Source organism: Haplochromis burtoni, unplaced genomic scaffold, assembly GCF_018398535.1.
Source record: "Haplochromis burtoni strain Fernald_Lab_line unplaced genomic scaffold, NCSU_Asbu1 Contig_153, whole genome shotgun sequence".
NCBI classification, from domain to species: Eukaryota; Metazoa; Chordata; class Actinopteri; order Cichliformes; family Cichlidae; genus Haplochromis; species Haplochromis burtoni.
The window spans coordinates 661,311-688,368 of NW_024582514.1; the positions used below are offsets into that span (position 1 = coordinate 661,311).

Consider the following 27,058-nt stretch of genomic DNA (forward strand, 5'->3'; position numbering starts at 1 on the left):
ATCAGCTCTTGTTTGGAGGTTGATAGATGAGGTCAGTCTCCGTGGGCTATGATGTTTGCAGATGATATTGTGATCTGTAGGGAGGGTGGGGAGAAGGTGAAGACAGCCTGGAGAGGTGGAGGTATGCACTGGAGATAAGAGGCATAAAAGCAGAAGCAAGACAGAATGACTGTTAATGCGGGAGAGGCAAGAGGGAAGGTGAAGATGCAAGAAAGAGTAGTGAGGATGGATTGTTTTAAATACCTGGGGTGAACCATCCAAAGAGACAGATATAGTACAAGAGAGGTGAAGAAGAGAGGGTGGACGGGGTAGAGTGGGTGGAGATGAGTCTCAGGGCAAAGTAGAGTTGGAGATGCTCAGATTATCATTTGGAGTTACCAGAATGGATAAGATTAGAAATGAATACATTAGAGCAGGGGTGGCGGAACTCCAGGCCTCGAGGGCCGGTGTCCTGCAGGTTTTAGATTTCACCCTGGGTCAACACACCTGAGTCAAATGATTAGCTCATTAACAGGCCTCTGGAGAACTTTAAGACATGTTGAGGAGGTCGTTTAGCCATTTAAATCAGCTGTGTTGGAACAAGGACACATCTAAAACCTACAGGACGCTGGTCCTTGAGGCCTGGAGTTTGACACCTGTGCATTAGAGGGACAATTCGGACTGAGTACCGGGAGACAAAGTTAAAGAACATGAAGAATAGTGGATATACTGGGCAAAGGATGGTGAAGGTGGAGCTTTGAGGTGAGAGGAAAAGAGGAAGATTACAGAACAGACTCACTGATGTAGTGAAGAAGACATGCAGATGGCTGTTGTCACTGAGGAGGGTGCAGGGCAGGGTGAGATAGGGGTAGAGATTTTTTAATTACTTCCTCAAAAAGCTTTATTGTGATGTTTGAGTGCTGAAGTCATTGCTAATTCCTGTGGAGATAGGTGTGATTAAAGCTGATTAAATCATTAAAACTAAATGTGTGTAATTTATAGGCATTGTGAACTAACCACAGAAGCAAATGCAGTGTGAGAGAAGAATAAATGGCGTGCATTTGTGAGTAAATGCCTTCTGCCTATACTGAGCATCGGAGAGGAGGAGTGGTGTGGGAACTCTTGAGATGGCTGGATACCAGGCACGTAGCAGCTTTCTGAATTAACTGCAGAGGTCTGCAGGTCCCCCTACCTTGGGTTATAGAGGAAAAATGATGGCAGTGGGGTACTGCTGCAGTGAAAAGTGTAAGCAGGCGTGTCTAAACTGGAGAAGGGATTCTAGAAGACGATCAGTGACAGTACAGGTTTATTTTATAGGATGTGCGCCTCTGATTGAATCGCCTTCAAATAAGGCAACACACAAATGGGAAGAGGGAACAGCAATACCAGCATGTGGAAGTGTCAGCAACAGGCGTGGCTGTCCTCTTCTTCTAAGTGAGTGACATGTGAGCCTCTGACCCTTCAGCCTACTCTTTCAGACCATTTCCAGGTGGTGGCAGATTGTGGAAATTTCTCCCTGCACTTTCTTGCTCTAGTTAAGGTATCAACAACACCAGAGAATACGTTTGAAAGAGTCTGACTCCTTTCTTTGTTCTAGCCTTCATTCGCCCGTCTTGGAGGATATGCTGCATGCATGTCATGTCAGAGTGCCTAATTACCTCTTTTCTACTTTCAATTAGCAGTCATGTCAACCTCCAACTGGGAAAGTCGTATTTTTTTAAGGCTCCAAGGTAACAAAAAGAATTGAGTATGAGCAACAGAAAGATAACATCAGCCAAAGTCTGTGGTTCAAAATAATACTTTCTCCTATATCTCATATAGTCTCTTATATCGTATTAGTTTCAAAATCACAACATAGCAGCCCAATTTATGTTCAGTTATATGACATAAGCTTTGTGTCTTTATTAATCCTCATGTTTATTGATAAAACGGACTGGAAAAATCACCACTAGTATTTGCTAACACAAGTAAATGTATAGAAATCCTCCCATGGGATGTGGAAATTGCACTCTGCCTGAGTGGATCTTCTTTTGTCTGAACGCTGCGTGCCAGGAGGGCAGACACAACTCTGGAGCTATCATTATGATTAAAGGCTAAGCCCAGACTCACACTGGCAGGTGAACACCATTAAGTCTTAAACCATATCTAAAATCTTGTACACTTGTACTTAAACGTGCTATTTTGAGGTTTCAGTATGTTCAAACCAACAAGTGATGCACTAATAACAGTCAACATGTTGGCCCCCCGAAAACGCATAACCTTAAACGATAACCACTGACTATACAGTGGAAGTGGAGCGACGACCAACGAATTTTCATCCAGTAGCGTATCAGCTGCACATTTCTAACATTACTGAATCATTGCAGAAATGAATCCAGTTCTAACTAAGTACTTTTACTATCTCGGTGTTTCATTTTCAGCCGATCAGGTTTCACAGCAGGACTGGGAGCATAGATGAGGAAAACTATCCTTCTGAGTATCTATATGGTCCCTTCTCCTCATCCCTGCGTGCCTTTGAATGTAATCAAGCGATTTAGATCATTTCTCAAATCTCTTCAGTGTGATTGGACTAATTCAGTTGGTCATTAATGGGTCTGGAAAGCTGACGCCAAGCCGTTTCAGTGCGTCTCTTGTGTGATTCATTAAAGGTCTTTAACTCGTACAGGATACTTTCCTGAAGCGCTGAAATGGATTGCCAAAACATGTTTTGCAAGATGGGCTTCATGAAGAACGCCTCTTCAGAAAATCTGTCACAGTTCCCACATGGTGATGCTGGCAATAGCTCAATGTAAAATAAAATCTTTTTTTACTGAAATAAAAATTAAAGATGACAACCAGATGGATTTCAATGCCAAATTTTAAATAATTTAGAATCAATTACCTCCAAAATTACCCAGCAACTTTGAATTTTAAATCTTTTTCCACTGTAACAGAACAAATGTAAAGGATAGCTGGACAGCAATGAGGAAAAAAGCGAGGATGAGGGGGGGAAAGGACAGATGAAGGGGAATAGCGGTCGTCTACTAGCAGTTCTATGAAACTGTATGTACAGGATTTTGCTTTGAGAATAATGCTGTCGTCTTACATCGTAAGTGTTAGGATAATGTTGTTTAGATCAAAAACAAACCTGTTTAAAGACATTGAAATGATAGGAAGGCACCTTTTGGTCATTTTTAGCATTAACCTGCATGTACATGTAGTTCTGGTTCAGCTTGTGTCAGTTTTTCCAGCAAGTAAGTTTCTTGTGGTCACCTCACAGCTTGAACTTATATCTTCTTTATGCACCTGTGTGTTTCCTCCAGTTCCCCATCCTTCTTACACAGTCTAAAGACTTACATGTGAGAATAACTGATAATTATAAGTTGGTCATGAGTGTGGGAGTGGATGTTCTGTCACTGTGTTAGCCCTGTGAGAGACTGGCATCCTGTCCATGTTTTACTCCATCTATTCTATGTTCAATTGAATTTTCAATTCAATTTTATTTATATAGCACCAAATCACAACAACAGTCACCTCAAGGCACTTTATATTGTAAGGTAGACCCTACAATAATACATACAGAGAAAACCCAACAATTATATGACCCCCTATGAGCAAGCACTTTGGCGACAGCGGGAAGGAAAAACTCCCTTTAAACAGGAAGAAACCTCTGGCAGAACCAGGCTCAGGGAGGGGCGGGGCCATCTGCTGTGACCGGTTAAGGTGAGATACAGTCTTTGATTTTTTTTACACATTCATATACACATTCCTTTCAGCATCCTCTGCATTTTCTTAGCCATTCATTCAGCCAACATTCCATCCTTTCATCATTTTCTTCTACTTTATATAATTTAGTGTCACGGGATGCTGGAGCCTATGCCAGGCAGGTACATCCTGGACAGGTTTCAAGTCTATTCAAGAGCCAACACAGAGGGGACAATAATACACATTCACATACCCAATTTAGAATCCCAAATTAGCCTTTGGTATGTGGATGGAAGCTGGAGTACATGGAGAGAACCATACAGGTTCAGGTAGGACATGCAACCCAGCTATCAGGTGGATTCAAGAGAAGAAGCTTAATTTCAATTTCTAGCTATCCTAAGTTAAAACCAAGAGGACTTATGTAAGGAAAAAAGGAGCCGGAGAGCATTATGAGTGGCAAAAAGTGTCAGCCTTCCCAGGCTAACACAAGCTTGCTTTTTTCCATACCTTATCAAGTGTTAACAGCAATCAGTTAAGTAAACACTTAAAGACTCTTGCAGCACCACTGCAGGCGCTGCAGAGGGCAATAACAGGAAATACTGCACTTTGACCTTCTGGCTGTGTTTGTGGCTGATACAGGAGCATTTGGACTCATAAATGCCAGAGAATCATGCAGAGTTATACCTGCAAAATTCAACTGGATGCAGTAATTGTATTTCTGGCATGTGACAGAATACATAATCTGCATTTTTATGCATTCTGGCATGCTAAATAGTATGGTAGCATTATTATTGGAGCACATTCTATAAGATCTGTCAGAAAAACAACCACAAACACCCAATTTGGTTCATAAATTGTTGGACTTTTCTTTGTGTCCTTACAATATCAACAACCTTGAAGCAATTTCGTTGTGAATAGACACTATGCACATACAACGGAATTGGACTGAACTAAATAACAGTGCTCTGGTTTCTTTGTGTTGTTATTCCTCTTCTGACAGCAGCAGACAATAAGGATTCATGGCTCAAAACAAATGATTCCTCTGTCTGAATGGTGGGAAAGCAAAGGAGTGCTGTCAGTGGAATTCTTAAGATTAAAGAGCTGAGCTGTGAGTAGGAATGGGGAGGAGAAAACCTGTGTGATCCTTCTGAGTTGCTTTCGGTTAAACCCACAGGATTCTCAGCTTTGTGTGAAGTCAAAGTGTGTGCGCGCACCACTCCACCCTCGATGACTCAGCTCTCAACTGCTCTGCACTTTGTAGGGATTAACCGAGGCATGTGGCAGACAAATGTTGTTTCTAATGAGTACGGAAACTGCATTTATCACCCTGAAAGCTAACGAAGCATTGCATACTCTCTGTGAGGCAGAAATCACAATTTTCTTAAATTGCAGTCGACCACCTTTCAAAAAGAAGCACTCAACCAAAAAATTGTTTGAAGTAGTGAATAAAATCAGACTTTGTACGAAAAAGTGACTGAGGGGGGTGCATTTGAAAAATTTATTATAAAATACATAGGAGTAGCTCAGGTGTCTTTCTCTTTGTCCAAACTGGGATGGGGATCAAATTTGGTATATTTGTCCTTTTATATCTGCCACCGTTGTCCTTAGTATTTCGAGTATCTCCTTGGTGTAGTGGTTGACACATTCACCTTGCATGTAAGTGAAGCTGGGATGAGACACAGAACACTCAGATGGTCGAAAGCTGTGATGACCTCCGCCAAAAGTATGCATAATAATTATGGGATCAATACTGGTAAAAAAAACTTGAGAAAAAAAAACAGAGCTTCAATCATTTCAGAAGATTCTACAAAAGAGTTCTGGTTTAGATTCAAGAAATGTTCTCAAGTGCTCAATCAATCCACAGCAGGAGACTAGGGGCTGGTTTCTTGTTGAAGGAGTGATTTTCAAATTGGGTTGGGGGGAGCTCGTACTAGATAAGTTCAAACAGTATTTTTCGTTGTACTTGACAGTTGTGCAGCACACACTTGTGCCAGTGGTACAGCATAAAAAGCATTAAAGTGTGTTGTTCAGCCAGCACAGTATATGCAAGAAAACCTGACTTTGACCAAACTTTAAAATCACACATATGGATAGATTGTAGATCACTTTAACATAAAGTCTGAAGCTGAGATGACGAAGAAACTTCTCTTCTTGAGCTCACGATACATCATCAATATAAAATACCCTCAAGCAGCAGGAGCTTGCAGTGCTGCAGCCAGGGAGCTGGAGAAGGCTCAGACTGAGTAATGATCTTCCCCTGATTAGTCAGAGGGCGGGCAGGACTGTACAATAAGCAGGAGACAGGAGAGACAGCAGAGAGAGGTAATGACTCGGCCTAGAAACAATGTTTGGACTAACAGGCTCCACAGATGAGGAGCCACTACAGACAAAAACATAGCTTCTTGTTCTTTGCAAGAATTTCATCACGAGTCTCACAGGTTGAATCAACAACTGCTTCAGTGAGAGATGGTCTCTGTGGAAGGAGACGCTCTCATTTTCAGTCAGAAAAGAAAAAAGAATGCTTGCACTTTCTTAGTAGGAACACAAAATTGATTAATATTAATAAAGAGTGAGTGAGGAAGGAATCAGGAGCAGCTTAACAGCTTAATCGTTGTTCATTAGTGGTTTCCTAATAACTTGCAATCCATAGCCAGAGGTTAAAGTGGGCGGAATGGCACTTTAAGTTAATGTTATAGTTCATTTTAGATTCACTAATAAGGTGTTAGAGCTGTACATGATGTGTTGCTGAAGTCATCTGGATGTTTCTTAATCTATTTTTTAAGGAAATTAAATAATGATAATTCCATGTTATTCAGACTAGACACTAAGTACAGGTTAAACTGGATAGTTTGCAGTGTTGTGTTCCAGATTACAGTGAGAGACTATGTTGGACAGGTGCAGGGCCCGCTTTGGTATCTTTGGCCCTGGGAAGCACCAGGGACATTATAAGAGAGAGAGACTGGGCACTCAGTTCTGAATTAACATTTATGAGAAAATTTTGGATAGAAAGTAAGTGGGGGAACTATCAGAGGGGAAACTTTTAAAACCTTGCAAAGTCAGCAAACTTTTTAGCAATCTGTATCAGATTTGACTGAATATCCTGTGCATGGCATTTTTATGTGTAGTTGAACTTTGAAGTGAAAGATAATGCTTCAAAATAACTGTAACTATAAGCCATTGGATGTGTTTCGATATAGCTGACATGTAAAGAGACTTTATCATTTTGAATATAAGTTTATCATCCACTTTTCAGCTTTAATGGCACATGTAAACTCCGCCTATGTAGCTTTTCCCACCTCCCAAATCCCACTAACTCTTGTCTGTAGCTGGTAGTACTCGGAAATATTGATTTCTGATAATAACAGTTTACTAAAGAACGAGCTTGAACATATTCTGTTAGGATCAAAAGTAGTTTATAATTATCTATAAGTCAATCTTACTCATTTTCTTTGAGAGTTTTTACCTCTGATCCAAACACATTCACTGCTCTGTAATTCTCTTTGTGTCACCTTAAGCACCATTATGAGTAGTTACACATATATGTAATTGTTTTGAAGGTAATAGTGTTCCTGTTTTATTTCATACTGCTTTCAATTTCCCTTCCTGGCTATGGTAGTTTTCCCACCTTCTGCACCACCTGCTCCCAATCAGTTAATCCCTCTCCCCAGTAAACATTCTCCCCTCGGTGTTTCCCTGTCACTGACCAGATTGGGTTGTTACAACCAGATGTTGAGGTATTTCAGCAGTTTCTTGAGTTTCAATGTTTTTTGGGCCATACTTTTTTTGTTTATTTTGCTTCATTATGTTCTCTGCACAAATAACCTTCTGCCTGTCTTTTTTCTGTGTCCATCAGCTGGTTAGTTTGCCACCCGACCACCATGAACTTTTTTATTTAAGATTTGGATTTTATTATCGTCTCCTGTGTCCTGTGTATCATTTGTCATTACAAGACGCTCTGAGGACATCTTCCCAATTAGCTTCTATGTATCTGTCCTCTTAAGAAAAATAAAGCTAGTATTGGTATATAAATATACAAAAGAGTGCTATTAATAATAAGTTAAGAAATAAACCCATCACCCGCTTACCATATATCTTGTATATATCTACAGTATGCAATAACTACCTTTAGCTTTTAAGTGAGTTTCCTGACCACTCCGTAATGAACTGCTATAAGTAGAGGTCATGTTGTCCAACTGACTGTGTGTCGTTGTGTCTGACTGGTATCCAGTGTCCAGCCCCTCTAAGCCCAGTAACAAGGCCCTGCTGGGCCACAACTAAAGCCTCCAGCACCACAAACAATGGAGTAGGGCTTTATGATGGGTCGAAGCAAACTGCTGACTGTCCACTAGTGCTAATACGCCCCTATTCTGTCTTATCTCAGTGGTGTCACTCTTCCTTCACAAACACATGCACACACACTTACACATATGTGCATATTCAACATCTATTTCCCATCTTTGCAGTGGTTTGCAGAAGAAAAAGGGATTTTAGCCATCGTTACATTTATAACTCCATACACTAAGATGGCCCCTCTATACTCCTGTAGCTCCATTCACCATTCACCATCTGTCCATTTACCATCCATCCATAGATTCATCCATCCATCTCTCCACCCATCCATCCATCTCCCAGCCCTCAGACCTCTCCACCCTCTCTCAATTGCTCTCTTTCTGTTTGTGATCGATGCCGAGAGTGTAGCTCAGTCTCCCTCGGGCCCAAACAGTCAAAAGGACCCCTGGATAAACTCCAACATTCACCTGCCTCCCCCAGCTCTGCCTCCCAGCTCTTCCAATCCCACAGCCTGCGCTTGGGCTGCTCCACCGGTGTGTTTCCTCCTTCGGATTCCCACTGTGGACCATGTGTGAGTGTCTGCGTGGAATATTCAGAGTCACCTGGACACCTTCCTCCGATGCAGGTCAGGATGAATCAGTTATGTGTTGCTTTACTGCCCAGAGAAACACAAGCTCCCTGGAAATATTTTGCAAACTTTGTATTTGATGCAAAAAATGTATTTTATACTAAATTACATTTGCTCATCATCAAAGGAATGATTCTCTACTGTTTCTGTTAAGCTTTAGGACCATCTCTGGCTGTGAGTAGGTTAAAATAAATTAAGTTACATTTGGAAAAAGAATTGTCCACTTCATTCACTTTAGTTTAAAGAAATATCTGGAGTAAATTATGATAATGAAATTGAGGCTCATTACCATGGATTAACATCCTCTTCCGTGGTTTTACTTTTCTGCTTTTTTATTGTCTTTGTTTATAAGATTTTTCACCACTTTTGGGATGAATTTAGTTCATCTTATCTTGGACCTACCTTGAAGTTCATCAGAACTGGTTTGTGATTAATGAAAATATTGTACTTTGGCTTAAATTTTAAAAATATTGAGGGTTGATTTCAAGTTATAAGCCTCTGCTGCATGCTGTTTGAAACAGGAACAGCGCTTTCTGGATTTTTAGTCGTAAGATGTGGGCTGCATGGTGATTTGGTCTTTGTTCTTGTTCAGTATTTGGTGATACTTTGGCCAAAGCTTGGTCACAAAATTGTTGTTGCCCATTGTAAATCACTGTAAAAATAACAAAAATGATGTCAGCTTGACAAGCTGATAGTGACTTATTGGCTGTTAGTAGATCTGCCAGGCAGCAAGTCAAAATGTATCCTGTTACATGTAACTCAGTTTCATTCACACTGTATTCTGCACATTATTAGAATCAGCCTTGTTACAAACAATTACGTACGTACTTTCTAGTTAGACTCGCAAGACTGTTTTACATTTTTGGATCTTCACAATCAGCAGATTTTGCTTTACTTGCAAAATTATCCTAATTAGAATAAAAATTTTAGTCAGATGTATTTTTTCTTTTACATAATAACAAATTAATAAAAGGCTCAAAGGAGTCGCATATATAGAATTCACTTGATATAGCATTTACTGTAATGTTGACCACTAGGAGGGAAGATAAGCAGAAGAAACTAGTAATAGAATAACAATATCTTTAACCTGATACATTCATATGTGCCAAGATCACAGTAATGTAAGCATTTGATGAATGAAGTCTAACAGTTCTTTGAGATTTTTGTCTCACTTGACAAGTTTTCTTTTGTAATGTAGTTTGTACAAAATGGCAAATTGCTTTTATCAATTTTCATATGATAAAAGTTGTAAGTGATTACATTAATTTTGGGCTATGAAGTACCCACTACCGCTTATACTTCGTGCATTGAACAGCCCCAACCAAGTTTTCCAAGTTTTCGTTTTAGCTGTAAACACAGAAGATGAGCATTCCAACAAAAACACATTTCTTTCTTCTTCTTTTTTTGCAGATCCACCTATTCATAAAATTTCATAATCAATCTTTGTCAAAATGCAATTCAAAGGCTGCTGAATCCTTCACACCCATCTCTATTAATACCCTCAGGTCAGGTCAGTGCGGTGAAAGGTCATCAGGTCACAAGTTAAGGTGAAGCTGAGGGAAGGAAGTGAGCATTTTGTCACTGATAACATTTTCCAGTTGCTGTTTAGTTTATCTGCTCATGCTGATGAAGTGTGTACAAGTAGGAGAGAGAGAACAGCAACAATCTGCTTCCTCTGTGTGTTTCCAAGACATATAATCCAGCATGACGTAAGTCCAGGCAGACTGAGACGATACCCTTCTTCTCATCCAGTTGGGTATCGCATTGAGCACACGTTTGCTCTGTATATGCAAGCCACCTCTTTTCATGCTGTAACTGACTTAATCGATGTCATATCTGTTGTCACTGATGCCTGTTTTTTTCTGTGTGGGGGACTTTCTGCTACTGTCCATGGGACATACCAGGAAAGAGACACGGTGGCAGATATAAATAGAAATAGGCAATAACAATCTTCTAACACATACAGCTACATCTGTCTGAAAGTCCTGCAAAATGTATCTAAAATAAATGTTCTTGTTGTCAGACTGCATCTTCACTCTGAAGGTCAGGTTGGGTTATGTTTATCGTGTCCACCTGGAAGAACATCTAACCTCAAGCAGAAATGTCTGTTGAGAATAGTTTTCACTTGTATTGATATGTTAATGTATTTTTGAACTGTTACTTAAATTTCAAGCCATATCATGTTTTTATGCTCTAATGGCAGCTGAACTGCTAAACAGAACTGTATTTAAGGCAATAAGATGTATAATGTGCATGGATGACTTCCAGCCAATCAGAAACTGGTATTTTCAGCAGCCGCAGCAGGCATAAATTAAAAAGTAATAACCTCTGAGAAGTGGTAGCTATGATATCACCCAGCACCCCACCCCCATGCACGCAGACAGGCTGTTAGACGATGTTTTTACCGTGACACACACTGACACACACACATACCTACACACTGCCTGCTCCAGTTTCCTGGCCCATTTAAGCGCTGACGAGGGCATAACTGTGGTTCTGGTGGGACCTCGTGCCCAGTGCCACACCTCGCCCCGTCTCGCCTCCTCCACCCCCGTCCCACTCTAGAAGCACCGCTCCTCACTCCCGTGTTTGCTCTCCTCTATCTGATCCCTCAGTCCAAATAACATAAAATCATATCAGCAGATTGTTGCTGTTTTATGAAAAGCTTCTGCTGAAATTAGGAAAAATATGTGTTTTACTCAGTGATACTTCTGACATAGGACTATGTAATCCTTCAGACCGGGTTACTACAAAGTAAAATACCTACAGATACCTTCCACTTTCTTTCTCTCTCAGCCTTCATCCCGCTATTGTCTGGCCCTGCCCTTGATTCAGGATCCCCGGCCTTCTCTGTATCTAAATCCTGGCTTTGTGTTGGAGCTGAAATGCAACAATGACCATGTTAGCTGACACAGTGTTGGCTGTCTGATCTGCGCTGACAGCAAGCCCCCCCTCAACCCCACCTCTGCTTGGCTTACTGGAAATGCAGATAGCTATTGCTCATCTGCAGGGCTATGGGCTGGTTGGTTGGGCCGGCTCTATGGGGGTTACGTGGTTGGTGTGCAGTGGTGTGCAGGTGATGGGTTATAAAGCTCTGGGCTTTGAGTGGAGGTTTAAACGGTCTGCAGGTGTTTTCAGTTGTTTTTTTGGCTAATTAAAAAGATGTCAGCCCAGTGCTGTGTGGTCATATCCACAGTCCAGAGCAGAGGTGTGTAGCTGCCCTGCAGGTGTGCAGGGACTGTATTATTCAAGTATCCATGAACTTCATCGGTTCACCAAAACATTTTCGTTTTTAAATTGCTCCACCTGAGCCAAGGCTGAGCATTATGCTCTCAGTGTTTTTGCTTGTCTTTGTGTGTCAGCAGAGAATTGTACAAATCACTAAACTAAATTTCTTGAAACTTGGTGAAGAGGAGGAGCATAGGCAGAGAAAACATAAACTTTGGTTGAAGACACCTTTAGCATTTCCAATTAATAATTCTACTATACAAAGTTCACTAGAGGGTGAGACCCTTGTGTTTACAAGTGAAACTAATTCACCTTCTGGGACAAAAGAAGGCTTGGCAAGAAATGTTTTGAGTTTTTGGAGGTGGTACAGCATGATGCCTGTTTCTACATGTTGTAAATTAAATCCAAAGTTTTCTTCACATACTTTGTTATTGCTGATTATTTGTTATGGACAGTATCCCTCCTTCTCTGCTCCTCGGGTTATTTAGCCATGCAGTTACTGAAAATGAATTCCTTTTTCATGTGAGTAAACCATGAGCATGTCTTTTTACTTTTTTACTTTTCATCTATTCACTACGTGATCCCTTTTCACATTCTTTCAGTAGCCCATATCTTTGGACTAAACAATATTATATGGTGGCTTTGGCACAGGAAGCAGGTCATATTCTAATTGGAAGGTTGTCAGTTCGATCCCTGGCTGCTCCAGTCTTCATGGGACTGGATGTTGAACCTTGAGTTGCTCCCAATGCATTCAACGGAGTTGCTTACAAATGAATGTGTGTGAATAGGTTAATGAACATGCTGCATAAAGCACTTTGAGTGCAAAAGCGGTTGATGAAGTTGTTTACTTTCCAGGATCAAATTCCTTTTATGCAGCTGAGTTACTTCCACTGGAGTGAGCGCCTCTCCACTTCGTTTCACCTCAGTGAGTGTGAAGTTGTTGGTTGTGTTTTGGTTTGCACGAGTGCCACCTTGGATCTCTTCTGTAAGTGGCAGCTGCCAAGTATGAGTTTGTATACACTAACATGCAAGTTCTCAGATGAGTGGGGATGTCAAGGGAAGGAAATATGGAGTGAATATGAACTTTTTTATATAATACTGTTAATGATTTATTTAGAAAATGTCAGTGTAGATGTAGATGTTTTAATGCTTCTGGAAGGAGAGGAGAAAAACATTCCCAGTGCCACTGCATTAATATTTGGACAACATCCACAGTGTTGAAGATCCTTGAATCCCAAACAGCTCAGTGGGTGTAAAGGAAAAGAGAGTTTAGCAGCAGGTAATCTTTTGGTTTCTAGATGACAGTTGAGAGGACTTTGGCTCGCCAGCTGGCATGTATAAATTCTGCAACCAGCTGGATTACTGCAAATCATCAGTGAATTCAAGGAAGCATACAGAGACATACACAAATACACAGACATACACACACGGCAATGCTCAAATTCAGGCAGGAATACACAGAGACAAGCATATATAAATACACACACAACATCCAGCTCACAACAGCAGCTGCTTCCTTGAAATACATCACACTTTCTCTAAAACAAGATCCAAGGCCTGCTGTTCCTATTTTCAGCCACTTGGGATAAAAATAGCTTCTAGGGAGAAACATCACTCACTGATAAATTCATCCTGATACTTACTGGAAGCAAAGACGAGCTGAGTTTTTATTAGAGCTGTTTTCTTGTTTATATTGGCTCAGCTGAAACACCGAAGCAACCAACAGTTGGCGTCTTGCTGGAAAGAAAATCCACCTTTCAGATGTCACACAGCAGGCGCTTACACAAACTCAATACACTTTTCTTTGGAAACAGTCCCATTTTTCTTGCATATTAAGTCATTATAACTTATTGGAAGATCAATGACTCTGGCATATTTTGCAAGCTCAGCAATGTGCAGTTGGATAGCAGATGAGTAGGAGGAGCGTTTTCAAAGTAAAAAGAGTGACCTTTGAGCTTTTGTTTTATAGCCTGTTGTCTGTGTTTCAGAAATGATATATCATTAACTCAGTATTGTTATAGGCATTATTTACATTCCTCTTTAAAACAAGTAAAGGGGTCTCTCTATAGAAGCTAAGAGTTAAGTCTGCTTATCTCCTTGGCATCATAATTATAAATAATTGGCATCATGTATTCTGCAAGCTTTAACAAGTTCTCATTTTTAGATTTAAGATGATAAAGTTCATCTTTCCAATTGTTCTCATTCACTGTCTTAATAGCTTGCAGCAGGCACTGAGAGACAGAGAAACACTCGCTGCTCCTGCAGTCTACTATGACACAAACTTTGTTATCTTCTTCTCCTCCCTCCTTTATTACTATGGTCGTTCAGCCCCACCTCCAGGTGCCCAAATATGGGGGCATATCTCTACCCTCCAGCCAATCGGGTGGCTGCATGCATCCCTCCTCGAGATGGGGCACTGGCCAGGCCTGAGCTTTCAGTGAGGGGAGCAACAGGCTGGCTGGTGACAAGGGGCAAATGTTTAAAGCAAAGAGAGGGGGAAAAGAGAAAAAAGTACCAACAACAAATTAATGACAGCAGCCGACCAACACGAAGTGAGTGTGAAAGAGTCATAAGAACAAGAGAAGAGGACGAGCCTGAGAGTGAAGCTCTGCTTCTGTTGCTGCTGCTGCAGGTGGAGGGCCTGTCACCTTTGAGGACACGCTGAGGTTGAAAATTAAGGTAGGCTGTGTGGATGTGGTTTAATAAAGTCTGTGCTCATGCAACACTGCAGTCTGTGGATACCAGTCTGTTGCTGTGTAGGAAAATGTGCTAAAAGATGGGGAAGATTTTTGCTGGTTAGAGCAAATATGAAAGCATGTGTTCCTGATACTCTGTGTTATGGAATAGCAGCAGTGTTTTTTTTCCCTTTTTTTTGCTCTGCGTCTGTATAATTTAGCTATAAATCTGCCTGAAAACACATTGTTGTCTTTCTGAAAGGTTGGTTTAACATTTGGCAGCTCAGGAGCTGCTGAGAGCTGGGCAGAATAGTTTATGGAGCTGCCTGCAAACTCCAGTTTGCTGACATTGGAGAGCATAACAATAGTGTGCTGTTTAAATGCAAAGACAGTTTTAGTAAGACAGCTGCTGCTAGTGTTTATTCCAACATGCCAGTTGCTGGTTACAAACACTCGAGTATTCACTGAGGTTTATGGTAACTATTTGCAGCATGACATGTCGTTATGCTCCAAGTTTATAAGGGAGTTTTGTCAAGAGACCCAAGAGAAATAACACTTGAAAATTAATCAGAGCACTTATTTTAACCGTGTATCTGGCAGTGCCATTTGTTCAGCCCACATAACAGAGTGCCCTCATCATAAATAAACCACTCAACATTGTAAGTAGTTTACTGCTCTTTTAAACAACTGTCAGTAAACTACTCATGTCCCAGCAAGGTTTTTTTGTAAAAACACCAAGTGACCAAGCTCCTGGTGTACGCACTAGTACGTCTTTATGCTGCAGAGCACGCAGTCATTTCCAGTAGTCCCTGTCTTAATGTTACACACAGTGACAGCTGCAGTGTGACGGTCACAGGATCTGTTTGGCCCCCAGGTCCAACTTCACCGCTTACCAGCCTGGTATGTACGCTGGCTTAAAGTGGGTACAGAGGTATCACAGCCAAAACACACCCACTCTGTGATTGAAGATCACAAACAAATAAGTCCCTCTGGATTCCATAATGCATGCACTGGACATTTTTAGGCAATAAAAGCTACATCTTTGACAACAACACCAAAATAGACCAGCGAAACCAGAAGGCAGATTCTTCTTTCCAGCAACATTTGCACCAGCACCCTAAAGGTTAAAGGTTAAAATGGTTTCATTTTTCCACTGGTTTAGGTGAACACATTTACTGTGTGTGGATGTGTGTGTCCACACTGAACTGAGAATAAATGACGTCAGAAATGAAATGATGGATGATGATAGCAGTTTCCTGGCGACAGATTTTGGGTGGTGGTTGCAGTTATGGGTGGGGTCAGTTTTAGACCGGCATTTAATGGGTCGAGTGGGGTTAAGAGCTGACGGGGTAGTTCATGGGGGAGACCTCATGAGGAAACACCACTTGACGTACATGCAGGGTGAACTTCCTCTGGTGCACGCAGAGAGCTGAGAGGATGTTACAGGAAGGAAGACTCCTGTAAACAAAAGACCTGAAAGTACACTTGTTTTGCTTTGCTTTGCTTTTCTTTGAGGCTTTATTTTAAACATGGTAAAATAACACAATAAAACATAAGGAAGGAGTGGGAAGAAGCATAAGGTTATTTAATCACACCCCATCTTCAATATTTAGTAACTTTACTTTCTGTTTTTTTCCTTCTCGCTCATAAATCCTTGTTTACATTCTTCTTTCTATATATATATTGTATAAGCCCAATAACACACCAAAAAGACGCAGAGATAGAAATAGGTATGCATAGATACGCACACTTATAAATACATATACATGCACATGTATCTATATATACATAAAAAAATCAAAAATAGAAAATAAGTATAACTAATTGGTGAGACATCCAATCAAAACCTTTCTTTGTTCCTTCCTTCCCTGCAAAAACTACCTCTACTATTTTACGTCTTTTTAAACTGTGTCAGTTTGTTCAAATTATAAGATGCTTATAGTTTGTGTGTTTTATCCTAAGCTAACCTGAGCCGTGACTGTCTTTCACTATGTGAAAATTCAATCGTTTAAAATAAAAACAAACTTCTGTTTATAAGAGGCATTTCCTGTCCAGAGGCTAACGCCTCCGGGTGTGCCTTGTTTTGCCCATCTGATGTCTCAAAGGGGCAGGAAACACACTGGGATCTATCTCTCTCATCTTCAATGGTTTGGACATGATGCTGTTTGCTTGGTGCTTTTATCTAAAGTGGCGCACGGCGGCAACACTTCCGAAATTTGCAGTTGGAAAAGACCCGGTGGGAGTCGGGGCCACCCGTGGTTTAGAGGCCACTGAGCTCCACAGTTTCTGCCTTCTTATTCAAACAGGACAGCACATAGTCACCCAATCAGAGTGCATTTAAATTTACCTGTTGAAGACCATTTTCCCTTTTGGCTCCAGATTGTTGTAACGAATTACAGGTTTAAGATTCAGGTAATCAGTCTTTTTACAATCAATGTTCAATATCCAACAGGACAAAAAAAAGCTGGAGCATTTCTTGGGTGTTAAAATGCTAAATTGTACATTTTCCATATTGTTACCAGTAGCAAAGTCCACCACTGAATTTTGCACCACTGATGTATTCTGCAGACTTCCAGTGGAAAAGATATTATGTAACATTTAGACAGGCAACAAAATAGCTACGCTGTAAACTAACCTTTATCTGTAAATTAAAACCGGTGGAGCATCTTTCCTAAAACAATGTCCTTGTTAGATTGAATGATGACAAGCCTCATTATAAACACTCCAGTGTGTATTATACTGCAGGTACTAATCCAGAGTCCCTCATAAAAACACAGAGCTGCACATATCCAAACATCAAAACTCTCTGCACGTACGAGTGCTGATATTTTAGGTGGGAAACTTTTGTTTTGAATGTGGTTGAAGTGACCCTCTCACTATAATCTGTTTAATACTGTTCACTGTTCACTGTTTGTTGCCAATATGTGTTTCTGGGACAGTGCTTCACTGGCTTACGTGCAAGTTGAAATAAAATCAACGCAGTGTGGGCTTGCATGATATAACGCTAATGTATGAGCGCAACTGCAGTCACATCACTCCCCTTTGTCTGTTTGTTGCATCACTTCTAAATTGTCATATTTTGAATTTCTGATATATTCCATTTTCACATACCATTTGTTTCAAAATGAGGAATTTACGGTGTATGCAGATGACATTCAGTATAAGCATCATAGATGAAGGGAGTTAGATATTATGGGAAAAAAGATATATGAAAAACATTGTATATAACACACCCTGAACAAAAAGTATGGCATTTGTTTTAAATTATTGTTAAACATGTCAGGGAGAACTTGTACTCTTTGCTAATACTTAATTACTCACTTACATCATGCATTTCTTCTGATTTTCCACCTGCAGCTCCAACATACCAGTAGAGTCAACTCGGTATTAGAGTCCAGTACATAAGTCATGATACAGGCAAACGGAAGGTTTGTTATCACTCCCCAAGACAAACATCCGTTTCCCTAAAAACAATCGAATGAAGATTATTTCCATCTGCAGTAATTTACATTTGGCACCATGGTGCTGTTCTGGGACATCTCAGCTTCTTCGTTCACATGTGCAGAAAAATAGTGAGGACAAAATAAAGCAAACATCAGTGGCATCAGACACAAAGGAGCTGTATCAGAGGTGGGTTGCAAAGTGGCTTGTAGATTCAGAGCAAACGCTATGACATGAGACAAAACAGTGGTTTTTTTTTCTTTCTGTTCATTCGTGTGGACGGTAATGTTCTAGTGAATGTTTTTCTACATGTCCATTAGCAGGTTGGCATTTCCAGTGGTGACAAGAACAATTTTTTAAAGCACATACAGTGGTCCCTCGTTTATCACAGGAGTTAGGCTCTAAAAATAATAAAATACTAGGTGAATTATTATAGATGCTTTAAGGCTGTAAAACCCCTCACTACACACTTTTCTCAGACAGGCATGAACATTTTCACACTTTTCTCTCTTGTTTAAACACTCTCAAAGTTCAAACCTTTGTAGAAAAATAAGTCCAGTATTATAGAAGGAAACCAAAGATCAAACCCTGGTTTCAGGTTCAGAACCTGGGAATAGAGCAGCTGCGAGAGAATTCAACATTAATGAATCAATGGTACAGAAGTAAAAGAAGCAAGAAGAATGAGTTAAGTAAAGTTTGAATTATCTGACTGTTTTGTTTCGCTTAATGCGCCTTATAATCTGGTGTGCCTTATGGTCTGAAAAATACGGTAACTTCTACCTTCCTTTAGCATGTCCAGAAGTCCAACTTTTTGTGCGATGGTTAGCATCTTCCTCTGCCTTTTGGGTGCTACCGCAGGCGCCTTTGATGGTGCAAAACGTTTCGTCGATATTGTTGTGTTTGTTGGGGAGAAAACTTACAAACATACAGTACAGCACTTCAGAGTCACACTGCTAGCAATCGAGGATTCATGTAAATTTGACAAGCTGAACGCATTCTGTACTGTACAGGAGACACGGCATGGAGGAGATTGATTGGCTGTAGACCACTGTCAATCAGGACGCAGAACACAATGCGCTGTAAAAAAACAAAGAAAAGCATGCAAAATTGCACAAAAACCACAAAAGGTGAACTGCGTTATAGCGAGGGACCACTGTACAGGTTTTTAAACATTTGAAAGAAATTGCCCACCCCTGGTCTAAACAATCTCAGTCCACGAGGGCCGGTGTCCCTGCAGGTTTTAGATCTCACCTTGGGTCAACACACCTGAATCACATAATTAGTTCGTTACCAGGCCTCTGGAGAACTTCAGGACATGTTGAGGAGCTAATTTAGCCATTTAAATCAGCTGTGTTGGTTCGAGGACACATCTAAAACCTGCAGGGACACCGGCCCTCGTGGACTGAGATTGCCCACCCCTGGTTTAGACTAAGTAGATCCACTTCAACTTCATTCATCAGGTCCGTGAACAGACTGTGTCAGAACAAACCAGTGATGCTGAATCACAGATTTCATTGTTTTCCTTTTTTTAAGAGCTGATGTTTTTTTGAAGTATTTACAGTCAGTCTGGGGACTGGAATAGAAACAGCTTCCTTCCTTTGCTCTCTGTCCTAAATTTAGACCCAGTAAGTTTTGTGTTATCTGCTCAGTCTCCCACCAATTGTAAAAAAGTGTGGCGGTATTTCCTCTGTGTGTGAACTCTTGCGTAAGTGTGTGAGGAGAAAAAATATTTTTATCTAGAGTATATGTGGCCTGTGCTGATAATACTCCTCTCTAGAAATAAATCACAAACACATCCTCAGCTGTTTGTCAGGCGCTATGTAATGTGTTACGTCAAAGACATGTTATCAACTTTTTAAAGGGCAGACTTGTTTTCTTTGCGTGGACACCTGATGCTCAAGTCCAGCCGTCATTGAGCCAACTATAACATCATTAACTTGTCCGTCTTTAATAGGCTTAAAGCAGCCGCTGAACAGGATTAGAGCAGCAGGGTCAGTTTCATGAGGCTTCGTCTTTGAGGCACTGCGGGACAACAAAAACGATTCAGCTGACATCACATCATCACAATTCATGATGGATGTCCAAACTAGTGCGAGGAATCACAGCTATCAGTCACACACTGACAGCAGACAAGCGATACTGGTTGTTCAGACAAGTGCCTTCTTGCAGCTGTACATTGTTAAAGTGATAGAAAAAGAAATCAATGGGTTGTGAGGACAAAATGTCTAATTCAACCGTGTTTACCTGTGGTGTAAAGTGGTACATGGGTATGTGTTGAGTCGTGGTAACCTGGAGCTGAACTGGAGCTCAGTTCTGCATAACTCAAAACAGATATGGTGTCCCATGAATGCCCATTTATCCATTTTCTTAACTGGGTATCCAGTTCAGTGTCACGGGGTAGCTTGGAGGCTATCCCATATGTCTTTGAATGCTGATATTAAGGCTCCTACCAGCTAAACACTCTGCCCATGTACATGATTGAAAAAAATAACCATTTAAAATGCGTAAAGTAAGGTCTTGTATGAATTGGTGTGAATGGGTTAATACTGTTTCTAGTGTTGGACAGCAGTCCCCAACCTTTTTTGCGCTACGGACCGGTTTATGTCCGACAATATTTTCACGGACCAGCCTCTAAGGTGTTGCGGATAAATACAACAAAATAAAACCAGTACTGGTACCCAAAAAAAGAAGATTTATTCATAAAATACACAAGAAAGACCCAGGGAAATCCCAGGGACATCATAGAACACCCATTAAATCCTAGTCCATCTAACTAAGCCTTGGAAGTAAATGCTAAAGATGCTTATGTGGTATTTTAGGAATCTTCCGGGAAGTTTTTGATTTTGGGCAAAACCTTTCTAAAAGCCAGTCGTTTATTTTAGCCAGTCTTTGCTTCAGAAACAGGCGTGAACCTCTCCCACACATGTCAGTGGAGCAGTGTGACTGGTTGATGTGTGGTCCGTGTTAAGCGTTAAGAGTGGAACAACTATCTTTGCAGTTGCAGAATTCTCCCACAGATTTCTACTAAGGACTTTTTTTTTAAGTTTAATGTCTCCCACTCCCATAATATCCCAACTTTGTTCATTTAATGTTCTGGAACAAATGTAGGTCCAGAAAGTCTAATCCTTAAATATTAAAAAAAAGCTGGAGGGTTTTAAAATATGTGAAAATCAGGCAGCAGGGTGTCAGAGAGCTCAGCATCACTGACGTCCAAATGTTTACATGTACCATGGCTAATATGGAAAGCAGTTCTTTCTCTATCACTGGAGTTCACAGACCATTAGACACATTTGTTTAAAAGATTTGTCCACCAAATCACTCACTTCCGTACTGTGTAGACTCCGAAGCCAGAAAAGCTGTGACGAACAAGATTAACTCCTTGCTCTCCTTGCAGCTCACTGACAGTTAAACTGAAAGAATGGATCATCTCAGGAGGTGATTGGGGTCAATATATTTTACTGAAATGATTACTTCACAAACAACACAATACCACTGCATTTTAAGGGACATGAGAATTTGTTGCTTCTTTAATCCAAACACTAGAAAACTAGAAAAATAGTTCCGGTATCTTTCTCTGAGAGGACATCTCTCTTATTGGTGTGAATACTTGATCATATTGGTGCAACAGGTAAAGACGAACCAAGTAACGCTCTCCATTCAGGAAAGGCTGCATCTATCCCTCAGAGTTTTTACTGCGCACTGACCTGCAGCGACATAGAAATGTTGCAGAGCTGTAGTTAGCATATAAATCCACTTAATCCCAGCATACTTTGATAAACACTGCATAACAATTTACATGTGAAACTGGCAAAGAAGCTTTTTGCCCAAACTTAGCAGTGAAGCTGTGAAGTACTGTCAGGCCCCGTTTAAGTTTTTTTCCACTCTGACTTCATAAATAAACCCACCCACACCATCAAATCTACTTTAGACAACTTAATCCAGCTCCTGTTTGGCAAAATGCAGAGTGGCTGACAGCAGCAACGCACTCTTTGGCTTTCAAGTTTTTCCTCAGATTCAGAGCCCATCGTAAGAACAGTCAGGCACCAAGGAATAAGACTATTAAATACATATTACTGTATCTGTCTTGGACATGTTGCTTAGAAATTATACGACTGTACACGTTTGGGCTTAATTGTAACCTCCTGGATATTTTGTACATACACAAGTACATCTCTCAGCTGGCTTGGGAAGATCTTTGTTTCCCTCCAGACGAGCTTTACAAGCTGATCAGGGAGAGGGAGGTCTTGGGGTCTTTCTTTAGAGTGCTAGCTCCACCACCCAGACCCGGATGTGTGGTGGAGGCAGAATGGGAGTAAATGTATGGATGGACAATAGTTTTTCAGGTTTAATTTAAGGAAGTATTTCCTGTTCATTTTGTTTTCACTCACTTCAGAAGCTTTAAACATTCACTTCATACCTCAGGCCATCTGCGCTAAAGGTCAGGGACTCGAAATTTTAAATAAACTGCCTGAAAATTCACCAGAATACAGAAAACACCAGACCACCTGCATAATGTGCATCTCCAAATTCAAAGCTGTGGCCATGATTACATTTACATGTTGTTTTTTAAAAAATGCATTACAGTTTCATTATGCTCTCTGTGTGTTGTCTTCACTTCAGTGGCCGTGAAATCAACAGTGTAGAGAGGAGATGAGTGTGAAGGAGAACCGTACACACATGCTCAGTCTTAACCAGGAGAGTTATCCCTGAATGGCTTCCAGCTGCTGTTATAATGTTGAACATTTCCCGCTGGCCCGAGGGTTGTTCTGGCCTGTAGTTTTCAATTTCAAGAAATGATTGTACCTGAAGTTTTAGAACGCTTCAGTATGTTTGATGGTTTGCTTGTTAATGCAATCATTAATATTTCCACCTCATCTGTGTAGGCAGATTGGTTTGTGTGACTGGTCTGTGTGCTGAGCCTCGTATATTTGTGTGAGCTACAGCAAACACAGTGATCCGCTTTAACCTTTTCCTCTCGTAGTTTTAAGTAGAAATGTAGAAGTCTTCTGGGAACCCAAAAAAGGGTAACAGAGGGTTAGACTGCAAAACCGGCAGTCTGGTAGTTTACAGGAACACAGTGGTCTGGAGATGAGTCAAATTCCCAGCCTGGGCTGTTGTTTCAGTCCATACCCTGTGATATGAAAAATGAAAGTTTTTCTGCCTTGAGGAAAAATAAAAGAGTGGATCCTGTGATGCAGCAGAATAGTTATTTACACGAACGAGCAGTAAGTATGGTTGCAATACTTGCAGTTATAACTAAACTAATACAGTTACAATACTACAAAGCTGCTTTACTCGTGCACACCCTGGCCTGTTTTATGTAAATATTACTTTAAATGCTTTGTAGAACACTGTTAAAAGAGGCTAATTTTAACATTTTTATGAGTCCCACAAATTTTCAAAGTCCTAATCAAGGAAGTTTTCTCCCAAAGAAAACAGGTCTTCTAAACTGCCCCAGATAGCTTTTTTTGCAGTCCACATTTTTCTTGATTTATCTGCACCACTATGTACCAATTTTACATAATATCCACCTAGCGGGTATCATGCAAAGTAGTTTGGCACTCCCTCAAAAATGAATGAACAGCTGCCAGGCAGTCTCCCTCTGCAGTGCTGCTTTTGCCAACTGTAATCTTTCTCAGGGACAACCAAAGCATAGAGACGCTGTTATTGGCTGTGACATTGGACACACGAGTCTTCATGCACTCCCGACCCCTGAGAGGGTGAACATCCAGCATCTTATTGTTATTTTTGATTGCAGTGTCCCCTTTAACATTGCAGTGCAAATTGAACAACTTGTGTGGTTAGCTTTAAATATATTCCCACTGGCCATAGTTGCATTAAAATTGAAAGGATGAGGGTCAGTCAACATTTTGGGAATCAGTTTGAAACCAGTAAACAGCCATACTCTGTTAGTTTGTTAGTTCCTGTGTTTTCACGTCACGTTTTTGTGTTATTTACTGCAAATTATACTCGGCTGCCTTTCTGAACACTTCCTGATGGTATGTAAAGGATCCTTTTGCTCACCCTCCAGGTCCTCAGCATGTTTCATGAAACTCTGCTCGGTAATTTCCTTGTAATTCTGCTGATATTGCTCCAACTAGACTCACATTGGCAGAAAAACTAATAATCAGAAAGTAATTTGTGTGAATTACTATGAAAAATATGAAAATAAAACTGCATCGTGTAACGCCTTCCTGAACGAGTTGGTTCTGGTTCTTATACATAGGGGATACATAGCTGAACTCCAGGGTGTCGTCACCCGAAAGCTGGCATCAAGGCGACTGCATAAATCGAGTGTTATGTCTCTATTTTGCCTGGTTGTTTACTAATCAGAGCAGCAGCAAAGAGGCAATCAAGCAGTGATGTAGTCAGGTATGAGGAATGATACTTTTCTAACATCCACTTTTCATTGAAGGAAGTTTTAAACTGTGGGTAAAAATACCTCCCACTTCACTACTTTACACCTACACATGCTGGGGTGTCTGTGGGGCAGTCGTGAGGCGTGTGGGGGCCTGCAGATGTGAGTCTGATCTATAATAAGACCACTCTGTGAGGCATTTCAAATCTTCTCCTCCTCCTCCACTGCCATGCCTCCATTCCTTAGCTCCATCCAGGGAGTGCCACCTCCTCCACCTGTTGCTGTCCATCTGCAGCACAGAGCTGCAGTTTAAAGCTGCTGTAGGTGAAAACCTACACAAGCTTAACAATCCCCAGTCATCTGCATGTTTACACTTTCACTGTAATATTCTCACCTGAAAATGTTTCTTCACTTTTCTAATTTCACAGATCAGGAAATGTAAAAATGTGTTTTAAGTGTCTTTTATTTTTATTTCGTTTATTACAGTTTCAATAATTGAACAGATTTCTATATAGTTTGTATATACATTTAAAAATTACATCACTATCTGGAAATTTCTGTCACCGTTATGCCTACTTTAGTTTAATAAAACATTTCAGTAACAACTGCTCATTTAGACTCTGACGCCACTTATGGGCCATTAGTTCAGCAGTGCAGTGGGTACACCTGCTATTGCCGCTGCACTTGATAAATAGTCCCTCTCAGTAGCACAAAAACAAGTCAGAAAGGGTTAGAATATCCTAAATAAAAATATTCTATTTCTAAAGATCATATTTTGTCTTTAGTCTGTGTCTGATTTTAAGTTTAAACTATATTCAAATGCACGTGAAAACACCAGAGAGTGAAAACATCTTATTCCAGAGCTCAGTGTCTAAAAGTAGATCATTATTCTTTAGATAATTGTCTTAAAACCTTGAAGAATAAACATGTGTGAGGGTGAGGTCTCTGTCTCTACTAGAGCACCATTCAGTGAATTAGCAGGTACTCTGGGATGGTTCTGATGTCTCCGCGGATCTTTTAAAAGCATCGGTCTCTTCAAAATGTTGTTCTGTTCCATTAATTCGTGTCCCTGCTCCTCCGTGACTGATACACTGACGGCTGGGATGCAGCGAATGTATGTTATGTGTTCCTGTGACCCGCTAGACACCAGATACCCCCTACCCACCCAAACAGGCACGGCATCCACGCTGACACCACACGCCCAAACACACGCACTCAAATTCACACACACACGCACATAGCTGAGCTGAGGCACCGAAAAGTAACCACATGATTGCAGAGAAACAGAGGTGATTCCTGCAGACTTGTGCTGTTGTTGGCAAGTCCATGAATTCAAGAACGTTCTTAAAAATATTTCCAACAAACCAAACTTTGTCCAGCAGATGCACTGTGCACAGGGGCAAAATATTAGCCCACTTCCTGATTTCTTAGTTTATTTGTTTCTTCCATATTTGTCTCACTTAAATGTTTCAGATCATCAAAGTAATCTTAACATGAGTGAATACAGTGTGGGAACAAAAACTAATCAAACCTACCTGACCCTCCTTCAATCATTAATTGACTCTGATTAGCAACAGCTTTTGCAAAGCTGAGACAAATTTCTCTAGCCACGCTTAAAGAGAACATGTCTGACAAACCAAAGGAGTCTAAAAGATCTCAAAAAGCAACACATTGTGCCGTGATCTAAAGAAACTCAGAGTTACAAAATCATTTCTAAAGGCGAACCATAGTGAGAGGTTTCATCCACAACTTGGAACAGCGGTGAACTTTCCTAGGAGTGGCTGGCCTACCAAAATTTCAAAAATACTGCATTGACAAGTCAGCCCAGAATAACTTGTAAAGAACTGCAGGCCTTACATGCTCCAGTTAAGGTCACAGTTCATGATTCAGCAATAAGAAAAAGACTTGGCAAAAATGGCATCCATGAGAGAGTTCAGAGGAGAAGATCATTGCTACCAAAAAGAACAAAGGCACATCTCACGTTTGTTAAAAGGACTCTGTAGACTAATGGGACAAAAGTTGAACTATTTAGAAGATTTGATTCCTGTTTTATCTGGTGTAAAACTAACAAAGTATCTCAAAAAGAGATCATCACACCAACAGTCAAACTTGTGGGCGCCAGTGATGTTCTGGAAGTGCTTTGCTGCTTCATGACCTGGACCATATGTCATAATTGATGGAACCATAAAATCTGCTCTGTACCAGAAAATCCGGAAGGAAAATGTTCGGGCATCAGTTTGTGCCGTGAAGCTCAAGAGCACTTGGATTGTACAGCAGGACAATGATCCAAAACACGCCAAGATCATTTTGAAAGTCTCGATTTATCCAATTGAACAGCTTTGGCATGACTTTAAACAGAATGTTCATGCTGAAAAAGCTTCCAATATTGCAAATGCCTGATTGCACTTCTTGCCACCAAGGGTGGTACTTTAGGCACTTTTTCACATAGGGTCAGCCAAGTTACACTGGATAAACAGAAAGGTTCAGCATGCACAGGGTTAAGACAAGCAGTGGAAGTATTCTTGCCTTGATCAATCCTCATTTTAAACACGCACAAACCTAAACCTGTATTTTACTATTTGACCTACAAACAGCTTGATTTGTCATGCTTGTATCTGCACTGCAGTCTCTAGGACATCACCTTTGTTTAATGAAGTTCATTTGTGCCATGTGAACAGTTTATATAACTCAAAAACCAAGAAACGCTGCACTCTCATAGGCTAGAAGCTTGCAGTGTCACATGAAAAAAAATGCCCTGCTTTATCATCCATTTTA

General features: G+C 40.6%; 1 protein-coding gene across 1 annotated transcript in view; it reads left to right on the forward strand.

Annotated features, from left to right (window-relative positions):
• Positions 1-8,360: 8,360 nt before the first annotated feature.
• LOC102314600 (neuroblast differentiation-associated protein AHNAK) overlaps positions 8,361-27,058 on the forward strand; it is a gene marked incomplete at its 3' end in the record, with an annotated part of 30,415 nt that continues 11,717 nt past the window's right edge. The window contains exon 1 of the mRNA XM_042224843.1: positions 8,361-8,578. Within this exon, the coding sequence (XP_042080777.1) occupies positions 8,521-8,578 (58 nt within the window). The remainder of the gene's footprint in view (positions 8,579-27,058) is intronic.